Source organism: Pistacia vera, unplaced genomic scaffold (assembly GCF_008641045.1).
Source record: "Pistacia vera cultivar Batoury unplaced genomic scaffold, PisVer_v2 Contig275, whole genome shotgun sequence".
Classification (NCBI taxonomy): Eukaryota; Viridiplantae; Streptophyta; class Magnoliopsida; order Sapindales; family Anacardiaceae; genus Pistacia; species Pistacia vera.
Window position 1 is genome coordinate 114093 of NW_022196085.1, and position 21586 is coordinate 135678.

At 37.5% G+C, this 21586-nt stretch overlaps 2 protein-coding genes across 2 annotated transcripts; both read right to left on the bottom strand.

The window, feature by feature from the left end:
• Nucleotides 1–1922: 1922 nt before the first annotated feature.
• Nucleotides 1923–4326, bottom strand: LOC116133778 (berberine bridge enzyme-like 13). The gene is made up of 2 exons (XM_031419466.1): nucleotides 4261–4326; nucleotides 1923–3143 (listed from the first exon to the last, which is right to left on the bottom strand). The coding sequence occupies exons 1-2, from the start codon at nucleotides 4324–4326 to the stop codon at nucleotides 1923–1925; spliced, it is 1287 nt and encodes a 428-aa protein (XP_031275326.1).
• A 9878-nt stretch (nucleotides 4327–14204) lies between these two features.
• Nucleotides 14205–15359, bottom strand: LOC116133779 (protein FAR1-RELATED SEQUENCE 5-like). The gene is made up of 2 exons (XM_031419467.1): nucleotides 14612–15359; nucleotides 14205–14524 (listed from the first exon to the last, which is right to left on the bottom strand). The coding sequence occupies exons 1-2, from the start codon at nucleotides 15357–15359 to the stop codon at nucleotides 14205–14207; spliced, it is 1068 nt and encodes a 355-aa protein (XP_031275327.1).
• Between the last annotated feature and the right edge of the window lie 6227 nt (nucleotides 15360–21586).

Here is a 21586-nt window from a genome sequence, read left to right on the forward strand (position 1 = left end):
TCAGAAGAAGATCACTATATTCTGACAGTCAGAGTGCTATTCACTTAGCAAAGAATCAGTATTCCACTTTCGCACACAAGCATATAGATGTTCGTTACCACTTTGTGTGGGAAATTATTTCTGAAGGAAGAATCTTATTAGAGAAGATGGGACTGCTGAGAATCCTGCAGATGTCTAACAAAAGTAGTGACAATGATCAAGTTCAATCATGTTTGAACTGATCAACATCCTGCGAGCTTGATTGTGCTTTTTGGCATATTGGAGGCGTTGCAAAATTTGACAGAAGAATACAAGACTGTGAAGGTTTGCTAATTCGCCAAGGTGGAGATTTGTTGAAAAAGGCTTTTAGCAAAATCACATGGGGTAGAAATGATAAGGAGAAAGGTTAGTGGACTTATATGTAATAGGCTAAGAAAAGGTTGTTTGTCCCACATTGATTAGGATTGAAAAGTGGGAAACTTTTGGGGCCTATATATAAGGACCCATATCATTGTTATTAAGCATCCCAAGTTGTAATTTCATTAGACTTCTTTTGTTTAGGGTTCTTTCTTTAATGACCCTTTAATTTGCAAGTTTTATTGTATCTCCCCTTTGTTTTGAGTATTTGTTGTATTGTCCAAATATTTGTAATATTGTTTGGAGATAGTGGAGCTTTCTTTTGCAGCGCCCAAGGACTGTAGGTTTTAATACCGAACCTCGTTAATTCCTGGTATTCTTTATTTTTGCATTTAATTTTGGCAATTTATTTATGCTTTACTACTTGTATTATTATATTCAATAAGCTAGCATTAGAGTTTATGTTTCCGTTGCATAACAACGTGGTGATGCCAATTCATCTGCCACGCCAGATAGTTTTTAAAAAAAAAATTCCCCCAAAAAAATTCCCGCTGACGAATTTCTCCTTCCCCCCTAAATCACCAACCACCACTACAGCACTGAAAATAAACTCCGGCACCACCTTTCACTTCACCGGCCTCCCTTGACCAAAACCCCTATCATCCGCACCAAAGATCACCCACCAATCGCCGGTCGCCGCTCATCTAGGGTTCGCCATCTTCAAACCAATTTTCGGTCGATTTCGACATCGGAAATCTACCCCAACGCCACCTTTCACCTCACTGGCCTCTCCTGACAAAAACCCCTATCATCTCCACCGAAGATCACCCACCAATGCAATGTTTGAACTTGTTTTCTAGGTTTGTGATTGTTTCAATTAACTGCTGTGTTTTTTTTTTCATTTTTCTTTTTGGTTTACAGCTCCATGGATCAGTTCTGTTCGTCAATTGAATCAATTCTTGGTTCCATCAAATGCTGGAACTTCTTTTGGAAAACAATGCTTTGTAAAACCAATTTGTGCAGAACTAAGGAGCGACTCGGGGGTTCCTCTTGCAGTTGGTGTGGTTATATGGATATGAATCATGGTAACTGTCTGTGGAAATCTTGAACCACCTTCTTGTCTACGCTTGAAAAATTTCTTTAGACAACATGAGATGCACATTTTGTGCTGCTGTAGCCATGTGTAGCATTTTTTCCTTGAAGCAGTTGTGGCAGAGATTAGTTGGCCGATGAAGTTTATTAAATGATGTTTCCTTAATTCCAAATTAGTGGTCGACAGTTTTTGAATATCTTAATATTTCTGTAAATGCTTTCTGTAAAGTTGATCACACATAACAGGACTTGAGAGAGCTTTTTAAGTAACATGTTATGTGTTTCAGGTGGTTTTTGAATGGTAATGGAGAACAACAAATTCATGGATCACGCACAGTAGAATTCCCCTGAAGAAATTCCATCACTCCTCCAGTTCTTATCATCAAATGAAGTTGAGAGCTTTGACATTGTTGGAGGAAAAAAAGGCTTAAATAATCAGAGTCAACCAAGTGAAATTAAACCTCTGAATTCATCAACTATGGTAAGAATACATTCTATTTTNACGAATAAGCGATTTCAAATATGTTACCCTTTCTGTGAGGGAAAGGAGTTTCGGATTCTGAAATCCTGCTCATTATTCCACCGTACGGACTCCATAGCATTATTGGGTTATCTTCTTCCAATAACCTTTTCCATAGTCCCCCAAGAACTGTTTCACGAATGGGTTCATTAACGTAGTCTGATTTTCCTTTGAAATAGTTTCTGAGAATATTCTGTCGTTGAAGTAGAATTTCAGGAGTTGAGTTACTTGGGAAAAGGCCATTAGTAACCACAGACTGGATCCAGGTTGTTTCATTGCAATCTTGCCGTGCCAATCCCAGTTCAGGGAATTTTTCCCGCAAAATTTGGAGGAGGCTATCAGCACCACCAAGATATAGAGCACTGTATGAGGTTGATACAGTTCTCTTGCCATTTCCGCCACCATTGACCACTTGTATGAGAACTCTAACAAAGAGATCCTCATCAAGCGTATGTGCAACTTGTTGCCATTTATAGAGGATCTTCGTGGCACCTTGTTCTAGGGTCCTTGCAACTGTAAAAATTGTCACAGTTGATGGCACAGGAACCAATTTTATCTTCCATGAAAGGATAATTCCAAAGCTTCCTCCTCCGCCTCCCCTAATTGCCCAAAATAGATCTTCACCCATGGCTGCTCGGTCAAGAACTCTGCCGCTTGCGTCTACAATTTTAGCATCGAGGACATTGTCAGCACCAAGACCATATTTTCGTAACAAGAAACCATAAGCACCTCCAGTGATGTGCCCACCAACGCCTAAGCTCGTGCAAGCACCCGCAGGAAAAGCATGAATTTTGCTTTTCTCCGCAATTCTGTAGTAGACTTCACCAATTGTTGCACCTGCCTCAACCCACGCGTTGTTATTATCAATATCGATGCTTATGGATCGAAGCTTGGAAAGGTCTACAACAATGAAAGGTGTTTCAATTTCTGATACATACGAGACCGCCTCATAGTCATGGCCTCGTCTTCGAATTCTCATATGAATTCCAAAGTGTTTGGAGCAAATAACGGCTGCTTGGACATGGGATTCATTCAAGGCGTGAAGTAAACTCAGGCTTTCGTACTGAAGGCCTGTAAACCTGAGGTTTTGAGCGGTTGATAGAAGGACTGAAGAATAAGAAGAGTGTTTGAGACGTAAAGAATGGAAGAAGGGACAGAAAGCTAGAAATGACAGAAAGGCAATGCAGAAAACTGTCTGGAGTTGGAATTGAAATGTAAATGAAAAAGGAGGGGAAGATATAAAAGAAAGTAATAGCGTGAAGACTTCATTGTTGCAGTGTGTGTAGGTGCTGAATAATAGTGAGAGTAGAGTAATGGTATATATAATAAGAACGAGAAAATTATATTCTAATAGTGAAGCAACATAACTTCACAGATTGGATATTTGATTGATGACATATTATGAACTTAATTTGGAAATGGCAACAATTAGGTGATTATCTCATTCTCATCTACCTATAATATATGTAGACTGGATATATAAAAATCAAATATGTAAGTAGTTGAAGTATAGGTAAGGATTATTAAACAGAAATCTATGCATACTACTCATTTTTACTGGCGTGTGACGGTGTGTGAAAAAAAGGCTTTTAGCAAAAAACATGGGGTAGAAATGATAATGGAGAAAGGTTTAGGGACCTATATGTAATAGGCTAAGAAAAGGTTGTTTGTCCCACATTGATTAGGATTGAAAAGTGGGAAACTTTTGGGGCCTATATATAAGGACCCATATCATTGTTATTAAGCATCCCAAGTTGTAATTCCATTATACTTTTTTGTTTAGAGTTCTTTCTTTAAGGACCATTTAGTTTGCAAGTTTTGTTGTATCTCCCCCTTGTTTTGGGTATTGTTGTATTACCCAAATATTTGTAATATGTTTGGAGATAGTGGAGCTTTCTTTGCAGCGCCCGAGGACTGTAGGTTTTAATACCGAACCTCGTTAATTCCTGGTATTCTTTATTTTTGCATTAATTTTGGCAATTTATTTATGCTTTACTACTTGTATTATTATATTCAAAAGCAGCGTTAGAGTTTATGTTTCCGTTGCATAACAATTGGTATCAGAGCCTAGGTTAGGACAGTGAGTAGCTATTGTATGGTTATATGCATGTCTAGGAAAATTCTGTCAAAAAGACGTAAAAGTCTAAGGAGACTGGATTTAAGTGGGACCATTTGTGACCCCTCCATGTTTCCTGGGAATTTCCTGGTGCGTATTTAATCAATTCAGCATACTATACCAGGGCTATGTTGATTTGTTAGTTAGCTATTGAATATAATAATTTGTGGAGCTTGGTTATTGGGAACTTGTTTACCAAGCCAATTGAGTAAGGCATAAATGGCATCATTGTCCGAGGATTCATCGTCCGAGGCATCACCATCGCGGGCACCACCATCCGCACCAGTAAAGATGATAACGGTTTCAAATACAAAAATTGATGTTGAAAAATTTGATGGCCAAAATAATTTTGGCTTGTGGTAGAGTGAGGTAATGGATAGCTTGTATCAGCAGGATCTAGATATAGTCTGGAGGAGGAAAAAACAGAAGATGTCTATGAGAAAGACTAGGTGAGGTTGAATGTAAAAGCGTGCGGGATGATTCGCTCGTGTCTTTGTAGAGAGCAAAAATACCATTCATGAAAGAGACTCTGCCAATAAGTTATGGAAGGCACGGAAAACAAATATATGAAAAGAAGTAATGAGAATCGACTCTATTTGATGAAAAGATTTCGTCTTCAGTTGAGACCTGGTACGAATATAGTAGCCATATTGATACATTTAACAGATTAATTGTGATTGTGTAAATTGGATGAAACATTCAAAGATGAGCATGGCTATGTTGTTAATTGGATCTCTTCCAGATGGTTGGACTATTTAGTATTACACTTCTTCATGGGAAAGAAAAATGTCCTGAAGAAGTTTGTTCTGCTCTGTCCAATCATGAAATTCGGAAGAAGGATCAGAAGGAGAATAGAGATGAGTCAGCAGGAGCTCTTGTGCAAGAGGGCGGAGTCCAATCAGAGTCGTAAGAAGGAGAGAAGGGGAAGATCTCGTTCAAAGGGAAAACTCAATAGGGATCAATGTGCCTTTTGTCGTGAGAAAGGGCATTGGAAGAAAGATTGTCCGAGTTGCAAAAGAAAGAGGGCAAAGTACTTCTGATGCATACGTTGTTGAGCGTGTAGAGGATGAGTCTGATTTCTGTTAGTTAGCCTACCATCCACCTCTGGATCAAAAGAGTGGATTATGGATTCAGGTTGTACCTATCATATGTGTCCCCACAAGGAGTGGTTCTTAATTTTGAAGAACTTGATGGTGGAGTTGTTATATGGGCAATGATGATGCTTGTAAAACAACTGGGATAGGTTCAATTCGGTTGAATAATCATGATGGCTCAACTAGAACTGACAGATGGTCGGTATGTACCGAAGTTGAAAAAGAATCTCATCTCTTTGGGAGCCTTGGAATCTAAAGGGTTCACAGTGAATGCGAGATGGAATTCTAAAGTTTCTTCAGGCGCTCTTGTGGTAATGAAAGGCACGAGGAGAAACAACTTGTATTACTATAATGGTAGTACAGTTATTGAAACGACAGCTGCAGTCGTCAGAAGGATGGATTCAGAAATGTCAGCTGTGGCATGCGTTTGGGGCATGCGGTGGAAAAAGCCTTACTAGTTGGGGAATCAAGGCTTATTGAAAGGTGCAAGACCTGTAAGCTGGACTTCTATGAGCATTGTGTTTGGGAAAACAAGCAAGAGTGAAAATCGAGCACCGCAACCATAATACTAAGAGTATTTTGGATTATGTATTCTGATGTGTGGGCCATACAAAACATCTTTGGGGTAGGTACTATTTTGTCACTTTTGTAGATGATTTTTCCAGAAGAGTTTGGGGTATGTGATAAAAACTAAAGATAATGTACTTGGTGTTTTCCTTAAATGGAAAAAGATGATTGAGACTCAGACTGGCAGAAAGATCAAGCAGCTACGTACAGATAATGGTGGGGAGTATGTAGTGATCCGTTTTTGAAAGTTTGCCAAGATGAAGGAATAGTACGTCAATTTACAGTAGAAATACACCACAGCGAATAGGGTGGCAGAACGCATGAATCGAACTATACTGGAGAAAGTTCGATGTATGTTGTCCAATTCTGGGTTGGGCAAGAGTTTTGGGCTGAGGCGTAGATATGCGTGTCATCTCATCAATCGTTTACCATCAACTGCAATTGAAGGCAAGACGCCGATTGAGGTATGGTCGGAAAACCTGTTTCTGATTATGACTCTTTACGTGTTTTTGTTCCACTGCTTATTATCATGTGAAAGAGTCTAAGTTAGATCCTAGAGCAAAGAAAGCAGTATTATGGGGATTACCTCAGGTGTGAAAGGATACCGTTCTTGGTGTCCAAGTTCGAAGAATACTGTTAGTAGGGATGTACATTTGATGAGTCTTCTATGTTAGAAAAGAAAACAGGAAGCCATATGAAGGTTTCAGTACTCCGCAACAGGTGGAGCATACTCAGCAGCAGGTGGAGTTTGAAACAACATCAGTTAGCCCAGCTGGAAATGAGACTCCTATGATAGAGGAGTTCATTGGAGATGAAGAAGAGGATTCTCCCTAAGAACCTCAACAAGAATCCTATGCTGTTAATAGGCCAAGACGAGAAATTCGCAAGCCTGCTCGTTTGCTGATACGGTGGCCTATGCACTCCAATTGAAGATGGTGAAGTTCCTTCACTTAAATGAAGTAGCTAGCAGTTCCGAAAATGGTAAGTGGAGGAAAGCCATGAAAGAAGAGATGCGTCTCTCCATAAGAATGAAACTTGGGAGGTTGTTCAATTACCAAAGAATCAGAAGGCAATTGGATGCAAATGGGTATATGCAAAGAAAGAAGGATTTCCGAATTTGAAAGACATCCGTACAAGGCAAGGTGGTGGCGAAAGGCTACGCTCAGAAGGAAGGAATAGATTTCAATGAGGTATTTCTCCAGTTGTAAAGCATTCTTCCATTAGAATTTTATTGGCCTGGTTGCTCAGATGAATCTTGAACTTGTTCAACTGATGTGAAAACCGCGTTTCTACATGGTGATTTGGAAGAGGAAATTATATGACTCAGCCAGAAGGATTTAGGAGTATTGGGAAGGAAGATGGGTTGTAAATTGAAAAGATCGCTTTAGGTTTGAAACAATCTCTGAGGCAGGGTACAAGCGATTTGATAGGTGATGGGTCAGGAGTACACAGAAGTAAATTTGACAACTGTGTGTATTTCAAAGGCTACAAGGTGATACTCTCATTTATCTACTCTTATATGTTGATGTATGTTGATTGCTTCAAAGAATGTAGAAGAAATTGAAAGTTAAAGGCTAACTAAACAAGAATTTGAGATGAAGGATTTAGGGAAGCCAAGAAGATTCTCGGTATGGAGATAATTAGAGATAGGGAAATGCAAGGTTTGTTTGACCAAAAGCATATCTAAGAAGGTCTCAACACGTTTTGGTATAACTGAAAGTACAAACCTGTAGTACTCACTTGCTCCTCATATAAAGCTTAGTGCGTCATTATCTCCAAGTACGCATGAAGAACGAGAGTATATGTCAAAGTTCGTATTCAAATGCGGTTGGTAGCTTGATGTATTCAATGGTGTGTACTAGGGCCGACATTTCACATGCAATTGGAATTGTGAGCAGGTATATGCATGATCCTGGTAAAGGATTGGCAAGCTGTGAAGTGGATTTTACGGTATTATAGGTACTGTAAACATTGGTTTGGTTTTTGAGCGGGATGAAAATCTTAGTCAATTGCTGTTGGCTATGTTGATTCTGATTATGCTGGTGATTTGGACAAGCGTCAGTCAACTAATGGATATGTATTACTTCTTGCTAGAGCTCAGTAAGTTGGAAATCTTCTTTGCAGTCTACGTTGCTTTGTCTACTACAGAGGCAGAATACATGGCAGTTACAGAGGCTGTGAAGGAAGCTATTTGGTTACAAGGGCTATTGGATGAATTGAAAATTAGTCAGAAGAAGATCACTATCTATTCTGACAGTCAGAGTGCTATTCAATTAGCAAAGAATCCAGTATTCCACTTTCGCACCAAGCATATAGATGTTCGTTACCACTTTGTGTGGGAAATTATTTCTGAAGGAAGAATCTTATTAGAGAAGATTGGGACTGCTGAGAATCCTGCAGATGTCTTAACAAAAGTAGTGACAATGATCAAGTCAATCACTGTTTGAACTTGATCAACATCCTGCGAGCTTGATTGTGCTTGGCATATGGAGGCGTTGCAAAATTGACAGAAGAATACAAGACTGTGAAGGTTTGCTAATGCCAAGGTGGAGATTTTGTGAAAAATGGCTTTTAGCAAATCACATGGGTAGAAATGATAATGGAGAAGGTTTGGGACTTATATGTAATAGGCTAAGAAAAGGTTGTTGTCCCACATTGATTAGGATTGAAAAGTGGGAAAATTTTGGGGCCTATATATAAGGACCCATCGTTATTAAGCTCCCAGTTGTAATTCATTAGACTTCTTTTGTTTGGGTTCTTTCTTTAATGACCTTTAATTTGTTGCGATATCTCCCTTTGTTTGAGTATTGGCAATAGATCGCACCAGACCTTTGATGTTGACGATAAGGGAGTTGGGGCAAGTGTACCAAATATTAGATGTACTACTTGAATGGTTGGGACAACAGATAGGAGGGAAGACACGTTGCTTGATGACATTGCACACGGCGCCCGAGCGGGACTGATTAGGTGAATTAATACGCACCTTCTTTACTATTGCCATTGGATGATTCTTTAAATTTTGCATGAGGAGTTTGGCAAAGATACAATAAACGCACGGTAGCGGGAGAGGCCAACATGTATCGGACCCGACGATACACCCGAATAGAGTGTATGTTTGATAAAAGAAAAAAGGTCCTATTCCCCGCGCAAGGACAGGCCAGGATAGCAGAAGACCAAAACAAAACAACAATAACAGCCAGACTGGGGAACAAAAAGAATACAGACCTCCGAGAAGAGGCGGGAGTAGCGGGCACAGCGCAGGACTTTATACAGAATCATTCAACCGGGCCTCCGTGAGACGCACACCGCACAAGAAAAGCCACCTACTCGCGGAGGTCGACCGACGCCAAAAGCCAAGGAGAGCAATAGGGTCGAACCGGCGTCATCTAGGAGGGGTTCACGGCACAGTGAAACGTAGGTCAACGGACCAAGTTCGAGGGTCGATCTTCGAAACATCAGGAAAGAGATGCTAACGACGCACCAGCAGGGACCAGAGCGATAAGCCCCCACCGGTTTCAACACCTGCACCGGCTAGGCCACTTCTACCTGTGTACGGAAATAAAACAACCCATCTCATCATCCACCCAGAGGAGACACGGCAAGCAAGAGGGCAACAGTGTTTAGAGCAAACCTGAGTTTAGCTAAGAGAGGTGAAGGGGTAGCTTGTGTTCTCGCAAGTGATGTATAAAGCGTGTTTGTTTTTTGTTATGCGGGCAGATCTATTATCAGACTTTTGCAACGGGAAGAGATGGACAAGCAGTGCCAATGGAAAGAATATCAGTCTGTCTACGGGGAGATTCGTGCAAAACTTGGAACATATCGCGCTATTTACACTTAGGTATCAATCCCAAGAAAGGAGCAGTGGAACATTCGATGTTGGGGAGGGGAACAGGAGACACAATGCTTGTGACCGACAACCACACATTACTGGCATGCAAGATCAAGAGCTATAGTGAGCGAAGGCAATCAAGTGGTAGCAACTGTCTAGTGGAATCGTGAAACCACCTGATCTTGTCTAACGCTTGAAAGAAGATTTTCTGTCTAGACAAACCCATCATGGATGCACATTGGTATGTGCAGCTGGCAGGTAGCTGTGGTATAGCAGTTTGTTCCTGAACGAGTGGGAGGGCTAGAGATAGTTGACCAGATGAAGTTTATTAAATGATGTTTCCTTAGTTCCAAATTAGTGGTCGACAGATTTTGAATATCTTAATATTTCTAATAAATGCTTTCGTGTAAAAGTTGATCACACATAACGGGACTTGAAAGAGTTTTTTAAGTAAACATGTTTGTGTTCAGGTGGGTTTTTGAAATGGTAATGGAGAACAAAAATTCATGGACACGCAAAGCAGAATTCCCCTGAAGAAATTCCATCACTCCTCCAGTTCTTATCAAATGAAGTTGAGGGCTTTGACATTGTTGGAGGAAAAAAAGGCTTAAATAATAGAGTCAACAAGTGAAGATTAAATGAATTCATCAACTATGGTAAGAAGAACTTATATTTGGTGCCTCTAGAAAAGAAGAGTGAACAGGCACTGCACAGTACAGTTGTTAGATAAGCAGTTACTAGAGGTTGTTGAATTAAACTGAAGTGTTGTGGTAGCTATTTCAAGTTTGCTATTTTTATTGTATTGTTATGGTGGTTGTTACACTTGCCATTTTTCCAGTAGACTGTTTTTAGTTTTTGTTAAATGCTTAAAAACCCAGTTTCTGGAATATTTTCTGAGGTGGGTTAATGACATAGTGCTATTTAATGGAGGGGAAAAGACCAAATTTATGTATTTCTATATATCATAATGTTTTCTGATTCATCTTTGATAGGTTACTGACACTGCTGATGTGCAAAGCCAGAGCAAAGAATCTCATCATCACAGGAAGGATTCTGTTTCTATTAGCATGCCATCTCTTCAGGTACAATTAAAATTATGAACCCTGCAAATGCGATTTCTAAAATAAATTGAAGTTGAAAAAATTACATATAACATGTGGAAAATAAGAAACAGGCAGTGACATTTAGTAGATTTCTTAAGAAAATGTTGAAAACCAAATCGAAAAGAAATTTTTTGGCTGAAGGTGGATTTGGTTCTGTGCACTGGGGTGTAATTAATTTACTGTAAATTTCTTAAAAAGTGTGTAAATAATTTACTCAAATTGTTTTTCATGTAAACAGTTTCTTTCTTAAGAAGAGTCTTGAATTGGTTTTGAAATTTGGACTGTATTTTGTATGGTTATAGTGTGCCTTGAATATTCTTTTTGTGGCCAAGCAAGTTAATAGCAGAATTGTATTGATTAATGCTTTTGACTGCAATAATTTCTGGAACCAGAAGTTCATTTCAGAACTTGTGAATTGATTGTCTGCTCATGGATACTTGTAAAAGATTGATGCTTTTCAATATTTTGTGTGATAGTGAATTGCATATATGCCACGGTTTTGATTACTATTTATTCATGAATTTATATGGGTTCTGAAGTATATTCGTTGATATATATAATTTGCAATATTGTTGAGTAATCTGGTATATCTTGGCTACAATGCTTTTTGGGTCACTTTTGTTGAGTTATAAGTTGGGTGCTAGTTGAAAGAAGTATTATATGTTATAATATGTTGAATTAGTCTTGGTTGATTAAGAAATCTCAATGGCATTCAGGTTGCAATTAGAGCTCCCACCACATTATGGCATTTGCTACACATACCATGCTGCACATAGCCGGGTAGAACATAATGAGATAGGTGACATAATAGAAGTACCAATGATGATGTCTTATAGTTCATTTTTCATGCATAAACATGACCTAATATCGTAAACTCACTTGTACATGATATCTCCACCAGGTGCCTGCTTCCTGCAAATCCAATCTGGAACTATTTTTTCAAGATGCTCAATCTGATCTTCAACCTCTCCTGCAAAGAAGAGAAAACCAATTCAGTAACTACCAAGTCATAAGAGTAGGATTTAAAGCGTGAACTACTACGACAACTCAATTAATACATACTTCTCTCAATGATATCGAAATTATTCATAATTATCTTGTGTACAAGTTCCTGTTTTGTGATTGAAGCACGGTTGACTGACTGAAAGATCTGGTGAATCACAGCAACCAGGTCAGCCAGACAAACAGATATTTGCTGGTCTACTGCTAAACCTGTTTGACTCATTTTGCAATCCCCAACATTTTCTATTTCATTATTTGTTCGATTTTCATGTAGGCAAAAGAGGCATTTGAATTTATGGTACAAGCTATGTCAAATTCTCTGAATGAATGGAGTCGGTTACAGCTGATGAAAGTAGCTGGTGTATTGGCGTGCATGTTTTTGATTATTCCATCAGCTGGTGCTGTTGATGCTCTCAAAACATGTACTTGCTTATTGAGGGAGTGCAGGTACTCCATCCTAAATGGCTAAACCGCTTCATGTATTTAGTAATTGACACCAACTTCAAAAGAGAACTAAACAAAACTAAATCTTATTTCAACCAACTTCATAACTAAACTTATTTAAACTTTGGAATCCTTATTCTATTTGCTTGTACTTTTGCAGATTAAATGTGGAGACTTGTTTGAAATAGAGTTGGAATGGTCTGCAAGTTAATTAATATTAGTTATTGAGTAAAGAGTAAAGCAGAAGTTGAGAGAGAGTTCTAAAATTTCAGAATTCTCATTAACTCAAATATGTTTCGAAGTGCTGGTGCTCATACTAAATGTTGTGGTTTGGCTTACGGGAGGAATGGATGGTGGGAATGGCAGCTTGATTGGCATATTTGTTTTGGAGTTTTTTTGAAACCAAAACCAAGGAATAAGCAAGCAAGCGCCTGCGCGCGCAAGCAGCTCCCAGCGCATGTGTGTCTCCTCCCAACGCCCCAAACCACCTTTCTTGGCCTTGCCCAACCTACATTTCACCAACCTAACACCACCAACACCCCTGCAACCACCTGCAGCCATTGCCCACCACACACTACCCCCTTTTTCTGTCCACTATAGTTCCTTCCCAGCCATCACCCATCACCCACCACCACACACTACCCCCCTTTACTGCAGTCTCTTCCCAGCCATCCCCCGCCACCACAGCTGCCCCCCACTGTACCCAAGCCACCATGCCCTCCCCGTGCCCCAACCACCTTTCTTGGCCTTGCCCAACCCAGATTTCACCAACCTAACACCCCCAACCCCCCTGCAACCACCCGCAGCCATCAAGAAAATCACATAAATTGATTGTTCAGAATCAAGAAGTCAGCTCATTGGACTCAACTTGTTTAAAGAGAACCATATTTTTGCAACTCACTGATGTAATTTATTGCTTCTAATTTAGTTTTTCAAATGCTTCTAATTGATTGTTCAGAATCAAGAAGTTAGTCAATGTTATGTTGTGGGGTCATGTTTTGTTTTGGTAAAAATATTGTACAAGAAATAGCTAATACCAGCAATTGTATTAATAAAGTATTTTTTTGCTTATAGTAAATCTTGCATCTTTTAAATTGATGCCTTGCATGTACAAAATATTATACAAGAACAAAATATATTGTTCATGATACAAGGGTAAGAAACTATGCATAATATATGATACAAGAACAAAATATTATCCAAGAACAGCATGATATCTTTAGCTTGGATTATAAACGAACAAAAATAAATTATATAATACAACTTTACGATATAACATCTTCAAACTGTCTATTCTTTTCACCATGGTCTTCACCTATTATTCTTCATTCACAAGTTTGAATCTGCTGGATACGGCCTATAAGCGACTGACCTTTCACTGCAATTCTGGAAAATATAAAAAAAAAAAAAAGCTGAAGAAATTAATTGTACACCAAAAAGAAAAGGGCATAAAATTAATGAATCATACCTGACTTAATATATGAACTCCTTTTTCACATCCTTGGAAGTTAATTGCATCTTGAAAAGGTTCATTTGCTTGCTTGGTTTCTTGGGAACCCCCATCATACAATCGATTTAGGGATGTCGCAACACACACTTTTTCATGAAATTTCTTTCGTTTAACTTTATGTACATTTTGATCGAGCTTCGATTACTTCCTTTTGAATGGAGGTCGACCTTTGCAACGAACAACTCGGGGAGTTAAAATTTTATTAGTTGCCTCTGTGGAAGTAGCATGAACACTATCAAAATTTGATCCACTGTGACATGACATGTCACCATGTCTATCAATCCTGCCAGCACGTTCATTTGATAATAATTTCTTCTTCATGTCAGTAATCATATGCATCACCATATTACTATCATCAATATTGGTTGAGGCTAAATCAGCCACCTCAGAAAATGAATTAGACAGCTGATCAAACCGTTCTCCTTTAGCAGTCGTGCTCCAGCTATTATAACTAACTCTAATCTTCGTGTGACATCTATATACATTTTTCCTCCACCTTCTTAAAATGAACTTTTCAGGTATATGATAAATCTCTTTATGAAGCAACACCGCTATTGCATGTCGACAAATAATCCCTCTAAACTCAAACAATCAACAGTTGCAACGAACATCACAACCACGGTCATCATAGCAAACCACAAAAAACACACTACGACATGTCTCCCCAACCATGACAACTTCCTTTACAATATATTCTATTTCAGATTCAGTGGCCCGGAAAGAAGATATCTCACAATGCAACTTAGCAGTAAGCTCTTGCTGAAACTCTTTGAATTTTGCGGTCGTGTATGCCTCCTGAAATTGTTTCTCCATTGGATAACCAATTATGCAAGGAATCCATGATTTCCATGATCTAAAATCAGCCTCCTTTTCTTTTTCTACTTTATCACACAGTGCGTTCTCATACTGTTCTACAAACTATTTCAAAGTGGTTTTAGAATTTACATACCCATCAAAGAATGCATGCATACTTTCACTCCGTTGAGTGGTAGACATACCTGTCCAAAAGGTGTCTTTTACAAACGTTGGCATCCAACATTGTCTTTCATTATACAGTCCAAGTAACCACTCATTGTTGTAAAGGTTGTATTTATCAATGAATCCAGTCCAATGTTGTTCGAACTCCTCACGTGTCAATGAATCATACACAGCATTTTGCAAAGCAAACTTAATATGTTTGTATTCGCTGTAACCCCTTAACTTTTCTGGCAATTTCTTCATTATATGCCACAAACACCATCTATGCCGTGTACCGGGAAACACAATCTCAATTGCATTTTGCATCGCCTTGTCTTGATCAGTGATTATTGCATTTGGAGCACAATTCCACATACATGCAAGCCAAGATTCAAAAAGCCAAACAAAAGTCTCCGTGTCCTCATGGGAGATTAACCCACAACCTAAGAGTGTTGAATGCCCATGATGGTCAACACCAACAAACGCCGCAAATGGCATATCATACTTGTTGGTCAAGTATGTAGTGTCAAATGTGACAACGTCGCCAAATTCCTTAAATGCAGTCCTACTTCTTGCATCCACCCATATAACATTATGTAATCGACCCTCCTCATCTAAATCCATCATGTAAAAGAAATTTGCATTATCTTTTTGCATCTTCAAAAAATATTTTTGGATTGCATAAGCGTCCCCAGCACCAAGTCGCATCCTCCTAACTTTTTCAATATAGTTCCTACAATTTTTTTGCAAGAAAGTCAAATTCTCAGGACCGCCTGCTTCAACTAACATGGAATTGAAATTTTTATTTGGCCTAATCCTGACTCTATCATTTACTGCAAGTCTCCTTTTTCACGTATGGTTGTATACCACGATTGCTCCTGAAATATCTAGTTTTCGTTGGGCTACTGAGCTCATGGTTATGATTCAACCCCACTAAACATATTTGCCATTTTCCATTACCACGTACGGCTGCACCAACCCGAGCCTTACAATCCGTCTTTGTCACTGGGTACAATTTAAAATTCATTTCGGATGTTACTACTCGACTTCCCAGTACAAGAACAAGCCAGTGTTGCGTTTGTCACCTCTCCATCATCTTCTTTCCTTAAGGATCTTATAATAACTTCAAACCCCATTCCATTCCCATAACTTCTATAGTATTGGAGAAGATTATCAAGTGAATCAAAAACCATCCCAGGCTTCGGCTCTCATTCCTCCTCTGCACTTCCTCTATCTTCAACTTCTTCAAATTGATTATCCTGATTCATTTATATTATAATACCCAGAATTAGAATATTATAAGATAACAAACATGATAGAAACAAAACCATCAATTTTTTTTTTTTTTTTTTTAAAACTACATTAACTTGTGCGTATACAAAAATTTATCATTTATCATACAAACATGGGTACTCATTGGTACATAATAATAACTTCGTTTCATTACAATGCTTACCCTTTCAGTATTAGAAACTGAAGCCTTTAACTGTTCATTTATCTCCTCCATTGTCTACTCCTGCATGTTATCAGCCTCTGTTTCTGCCTCCTCTGCAAAACCCTTAACAACTTAAATTCATTTTGAATGCAATGAACTAAACTAAACTTGTGTATTAATAATTAAGAAAAAACAATTAATAATTATAGTTAAATCAGGAAGATAATCTATTACATTTATGTAGAAAGTTCTATTTAACACTCATGTTTCAGTACACGGGTACTCTCTATGATTCCCATTTATCCACATGCAGCAACTATATGGAAAGACACAATAACCCAAACCATATAAGCTAGCACATCAAATCAAAGTAGTAACAACTAACCTCCTAGTTGTAAGAACTAAATGTTTTGTAAGATACCAAGGAACATCTCTCCTAGATGTATAACAAGAAACTAATTTTTAACAAGAAGGTAGAAAACAGGAAGAAACATCCTTATGAAATAAGGGGCAAAAAGACAAGTGCCTTTACAGCAGGATATTTGCTACGGTTAGCTAAATCTAAGGAAACAAAAATGGCAGAACAAAGATATTTCTTGTGTGCACTTGAAAATTGGGGAAAGTCCAAATGGTTACTTTAGCCATTATGATTATATGATTATGATAACTAATATAAAAGATTTCTAAGTTTCTTGTTGAAAGCTACATTATTAGTCCTCAAGAAAAAGGTTCCAGGCGCTACTAAAACCAGTCACCAAGTCATCCGATTTTCATCTTTTCTTCCCCAAATTGTGCAGTTCCCTTTCACCGTTTTACATTTGCACAAAATTTCCTCAATTTATTGGATTTACAAAGGTCCTTTTACTATAATATTGTTTATCATAAAATTTATACACACTTATACTTGGTTTTCAACTCAAAAGCACAAGCAAGTGTTGTGTTCCACTTCTCTCACCAGTAGCAAGTAAGTAAGAGAGACCATTGAGTGAGAAAGCTCTTACCACTCAAAAGGAACTCTCACTGGTCAGCAACAGAGACAAATGCGACGACGACAATGGATGTCACAGCCGGCAGTTCAATTGCTCAAATTCGGATGGGTGATTTGGGTTTTGAGTATGATTTAATTTGGGAGAAGATTTAGGCTATTAAGATTGGGATTTGAGAGACAAGATTTAGGTTATTAAGATTGGGATTTGGGAGAGAAGATTTTAATTTATTAAGATTGAGATTACAGAGGCAAAGTTTTTGGAGGCAAAAATCCATTATGTAAACCCAGCGCAAAATTTTTTCAGAATTTTTTTTTAAACTATCTAACGTGGCAAGTGACCGACATGGTAGATGAATTGGCACTGCCACGTCAAATGCCATGTCATGTTGTAGGTTTGTTAGTAAAAATCAGCAGTATGCATAGTATTTCTGTTATTTAAATGGATTGAGAAGGATAACATTTCAAACTCATTGAAATTAATAAAATACTCAATGCATAAATAGTATCCTCAAGATCTTTATTGGAGAAAAACATAAACAAGACTAGTCAAAATACACAATTAATTGAAATAACATCAATTATCACATCATTTTATAACTTCAACAACTATATAACATCAACAAAAATATCATATAAATTTAATTGCTTCACATATAAATTTATTATTTTTTTCTTCTAAATATTGGTAGATATTTTAATTTATGTATTTTTAAGTTTTGTTTAACTGTATTATGTTATTAGGGGTTTTAAGGATTTTTTTTAGCTTTAATTTTTTTTTAAAATTTTATTTAGTTATCTAAAATTTTATTTTAAAAATAATGATGGTAGGGATATACAGTATAAGTGAAGAGAATGAAATATTAACTTTTTAGAAATATATATAAAAAATTGGAATGATGGGCATCCGTGGAATTTATAGGGTGTTATATGAAAATATTTAATTTTAAAACTTTGAAACTAGGTGCCTTAAGAAATGGAGCTTTTTTAGTTCATTAGTGGGATACCAATGGCTCCACTCTAAAATCTTATATTGTGGCTATTAGCTAATATCTATTGCATATTATAGTAATTAGTAGTTATTTTCAAAAGGGATTTCATGAAAGACAATTCAAAATTACTAAAGGTGATACGCCTACAAGTTCTAAAACATTTGTAAACATAAGTAGACAAGGAATTATAAGTTCTAAAACACTTGCTAATTCGGTTGGATTGAAGAATTTCAATCCAAGTCTTAAAACACTTGGATTCTGGAATGCAATTGATGAAATTTAGCCCAAACAAGTTCCAAGGAGAGAGAGAGTCTAAACATTTCGGCACAAACCATTCCAAGCCCAAGCTCAACAAGGGAAACTCAAGCCCACCAAGAAAGAAGCCCAAGTGTTGAAGTTGTCTAATCCGGCCCAAGTTTCATTCCAAAGGGGAAGATCCACATGAACCCCTTATTGGATCCATTTGCAAGATTTTCAAGGCCCAAACTTTTACGCTCTTATTAGTAGACTTAATTAGGATCATTGATCAAGTTTTGATCTAATAATGTGAGCTATTTCAACTAAAGGAGTGATTAAAGATATAGATCATAGAATTAGGGAATCATGTCTCTTTTGCATGAAATAGACATGACCTTGCTTTTTGAATGAATGACTTGTAATATTAGTTAATTTTATTTCATTTTAATGTATTTGTCAATTACTTGTTTGTCCTTGTATTTGCCTATATAAAGACAACTATTTCTATTGTAACATTTAGTTTATGAAATATATTGAAATTTAATTTATCCATTTGATAGAACTTGTTTTTTTTTGAGTGTGCATTCTTTATCAAATTCTTGACAAGAGGATTTTGTGGTGAATCAATTCAAGTTGGTGGAGTAATCCTTTATGCTTAAAGTGTTTCTATTGTCTTGGTCCGAAAATTGCAAGTAAGTGACTTTAACTCCAATATTTGTGTTGGCTGATTTAGTTTGGATTTGTGTTGTGTTGTGTTGGAATTGGATCAGAAGGTAAAAGAATTATGAATTTATACAAGGGTTTATCAAAGATAAAATCAAATATTGATTCATAAGGTAACAAAATTCAAATTCAAGAAATATGAGATCTCTATATTTTGATTCATGGAATAATTATGTTTTCGTAGAGTAAGAAGATTTTGACATCCTCCAGAAGAGTTTCAACCACCTGCAGAATGATAATAATAATAATAATAATAATAATAATTAAATAATGAAACAAGAGTAGGAAGGCATTACGAAAGAAACAAAACTTGTCCCGAACATATATGTCAACAATGAATTTTGAAGGTGTGACAGCTAAGCTCTCTGAAAAAAAAAAAAAAAAAAATCTGTCAAGAAAAGCCGACGCATTTCCAGCAAATATATCAAAGTATTCAAGGTTAGACAAGACAAGATTGCTTCTTGATATTGTTTTGAATTAGAGGAACCTATATATTCCCACACAAGGTTCAGTGAAATCCTGAATTAGTACCCTTAGTTTCAAAAATTCTAGATTCCGACCTTTAAATGGACATTTTTTTAATAAATTGTTAAAGGTTAAATTGGTCATTTCAAAATAAATTAAAAGGTCAAAATAACCCACAAATGTCAAATTTGCGACCTATATTTTTGGGCGACTCCTCTTCTTCTCGGCCAGTTTTTGGGCGATTTTGTCATCAGAAATCTACGCCAACACCACCATTCGATCATTAATTAACTTATCTTCAAAACCCATATCACCACGTCGCCAGATCACTCACCATTTATCGGAAAAGCCCACTGCTTTTTTGCACAAATAACAACTTTTCACCAAAATTTTTGTAGGCAGGCTCACGTTAGCCAGAAACAACTCATGTTAGCATTGTCAAAGCCAACGGTTTTTTTGGCTTTTTCGACCAATCTCGACCTCCAAAATAATTTTTGTGACCACCATTGGACTCCCCACAACCTCTTTTACAAAGACCATAACACCACTTGTCATCATCACTCAACGTTTCCGACCACCCCTCTTGCCTCCTTGGAAAGTTGGGTAACTTCCCAACTTTTTTATTTACTGATTGGTGAGCAACCAGGCCCAACCATTTAAATCGCTTGCATCTTTGTTTGTTGTTATTTGTGGTGGTGTGTTTTTTGACAGTTGTCGACATCCCGATTGTCTAATTTTGGAGCCTAAAATCTTGCCCACCACTTGCTCATTGAAAATCCCAAGCCACTTACCTGCTTGCATCCAGCGCGCATGCCAGCGCGACTAGAAAAACGGCTGCAAAGTGACCATTTGCACAAAACAACTGTGGGCTTTTCTGGCAAACGGTGGATGATCAAGCAACATGGTGATATGGGTTTTGAATAGGCATGGCAATGTTCTCTGGAATTTCGGGGACCCGTCCCACCTCACCCCATATGGGGTGGGGAAGCCTCGGTTTTTTCAGGGATTGGGGCGGGGGTGGGGGCATTTGAATCAAAGTCACTTGGGGTGGGTGATGTCTTTCCCCTGCCCGTATATATATATATAATATATAATATATATATATATTATATATAACTTTTCACTAATACCCCTATATTATCTATTAATACACATTGTCCTACCTATATAACACACATTTCCCAATTCCTTACCATAAGCAATGAACAAGAGCAAACCCAATCCTATTATGCAAAACTAAATATGTTTAAATAGTAATTTAAGTGTTTGTCATGTATATATATATATACTTTTCACTAATACCCCTATATTTTATCTAATTACACAATTATCCTACCTATATAAACACATATTTTCCCAATTTCCTTACCTAAGCAAATGAACAAGAGAAACCCATATCCTTATTTATGCAAAATAAATATGTTTAAAAGTAATAAGTGTTTGTCATGTGGCGAGAATTAACGATTGTGTTGGTAATGCTCATATTAATTTATATGTAAAATTAATAGGGCGAGGGATGGTCAACAATCCCCTGTGGCGCAGGGAAGGAGAATTCTGTCATCCCCATAACGGGATGGGGTGGGGAGTGATTTTGACAATGAGGATGGGTACGGTGAATGAGATCCCCGCCTCGCCCTGCCAGCCCGCCCCATTGCCATGCCTAGTTTTGAAGAGAAGATGATGAGGGATCGAACGGTGGTGGTGGTGTAGATTTCCAATGACAAAAAGCCTGGAAACTGGCCGAGAAGAAAGGGAGGTGCCCAAAAATGCAAGGCGCAAATTGAGATGTGGGGTTATTTTGACTTTTTAATTTAATTTGAAATGACCAATTTAACATTTAACTATTAAAAAAAAAAAAAAAAAAAAGGGTATTCATTTAAAGGTGTGATCTTGAATTTATTAAACCAAGGGTATTAAATTGGAATCCGCTAAACCTTGGGTGGGATATGTCGTTTACTCTTTGAATTATTAGGCTAACCGAGTCATATGATTTAGACAGATAACTTGTTAGAGTAATGCAATGGATTTTAACTTGTGGGTTCAAGCCGAAATGATCATTTAACACGCCAAAAGAAAGAAAAAAAGTCAAATTTGTTGAGATAAGATCATACATGAAGAAGAAATAAATTATCATGCTTTATTTATTATGCCTTTAACATTGGCTATTCTCTGGGTTAAC

Coding starts and splice junctions, on each gene's coding strand:
- LOC116133779 (XM_031419467.1), bottom strand. CDS start 15,359: ATGTTAGTTGAAGCAGGCGGTCCTGAGAATTTGACTTTCTTGCAAAAA. Junction 14,525..14,611: donor AAAAGACACCTTTTGGACAG/GTATGTCTACCA, acceptor AATAGTTTGTAG/AACAGTATGAGAACGCACTG.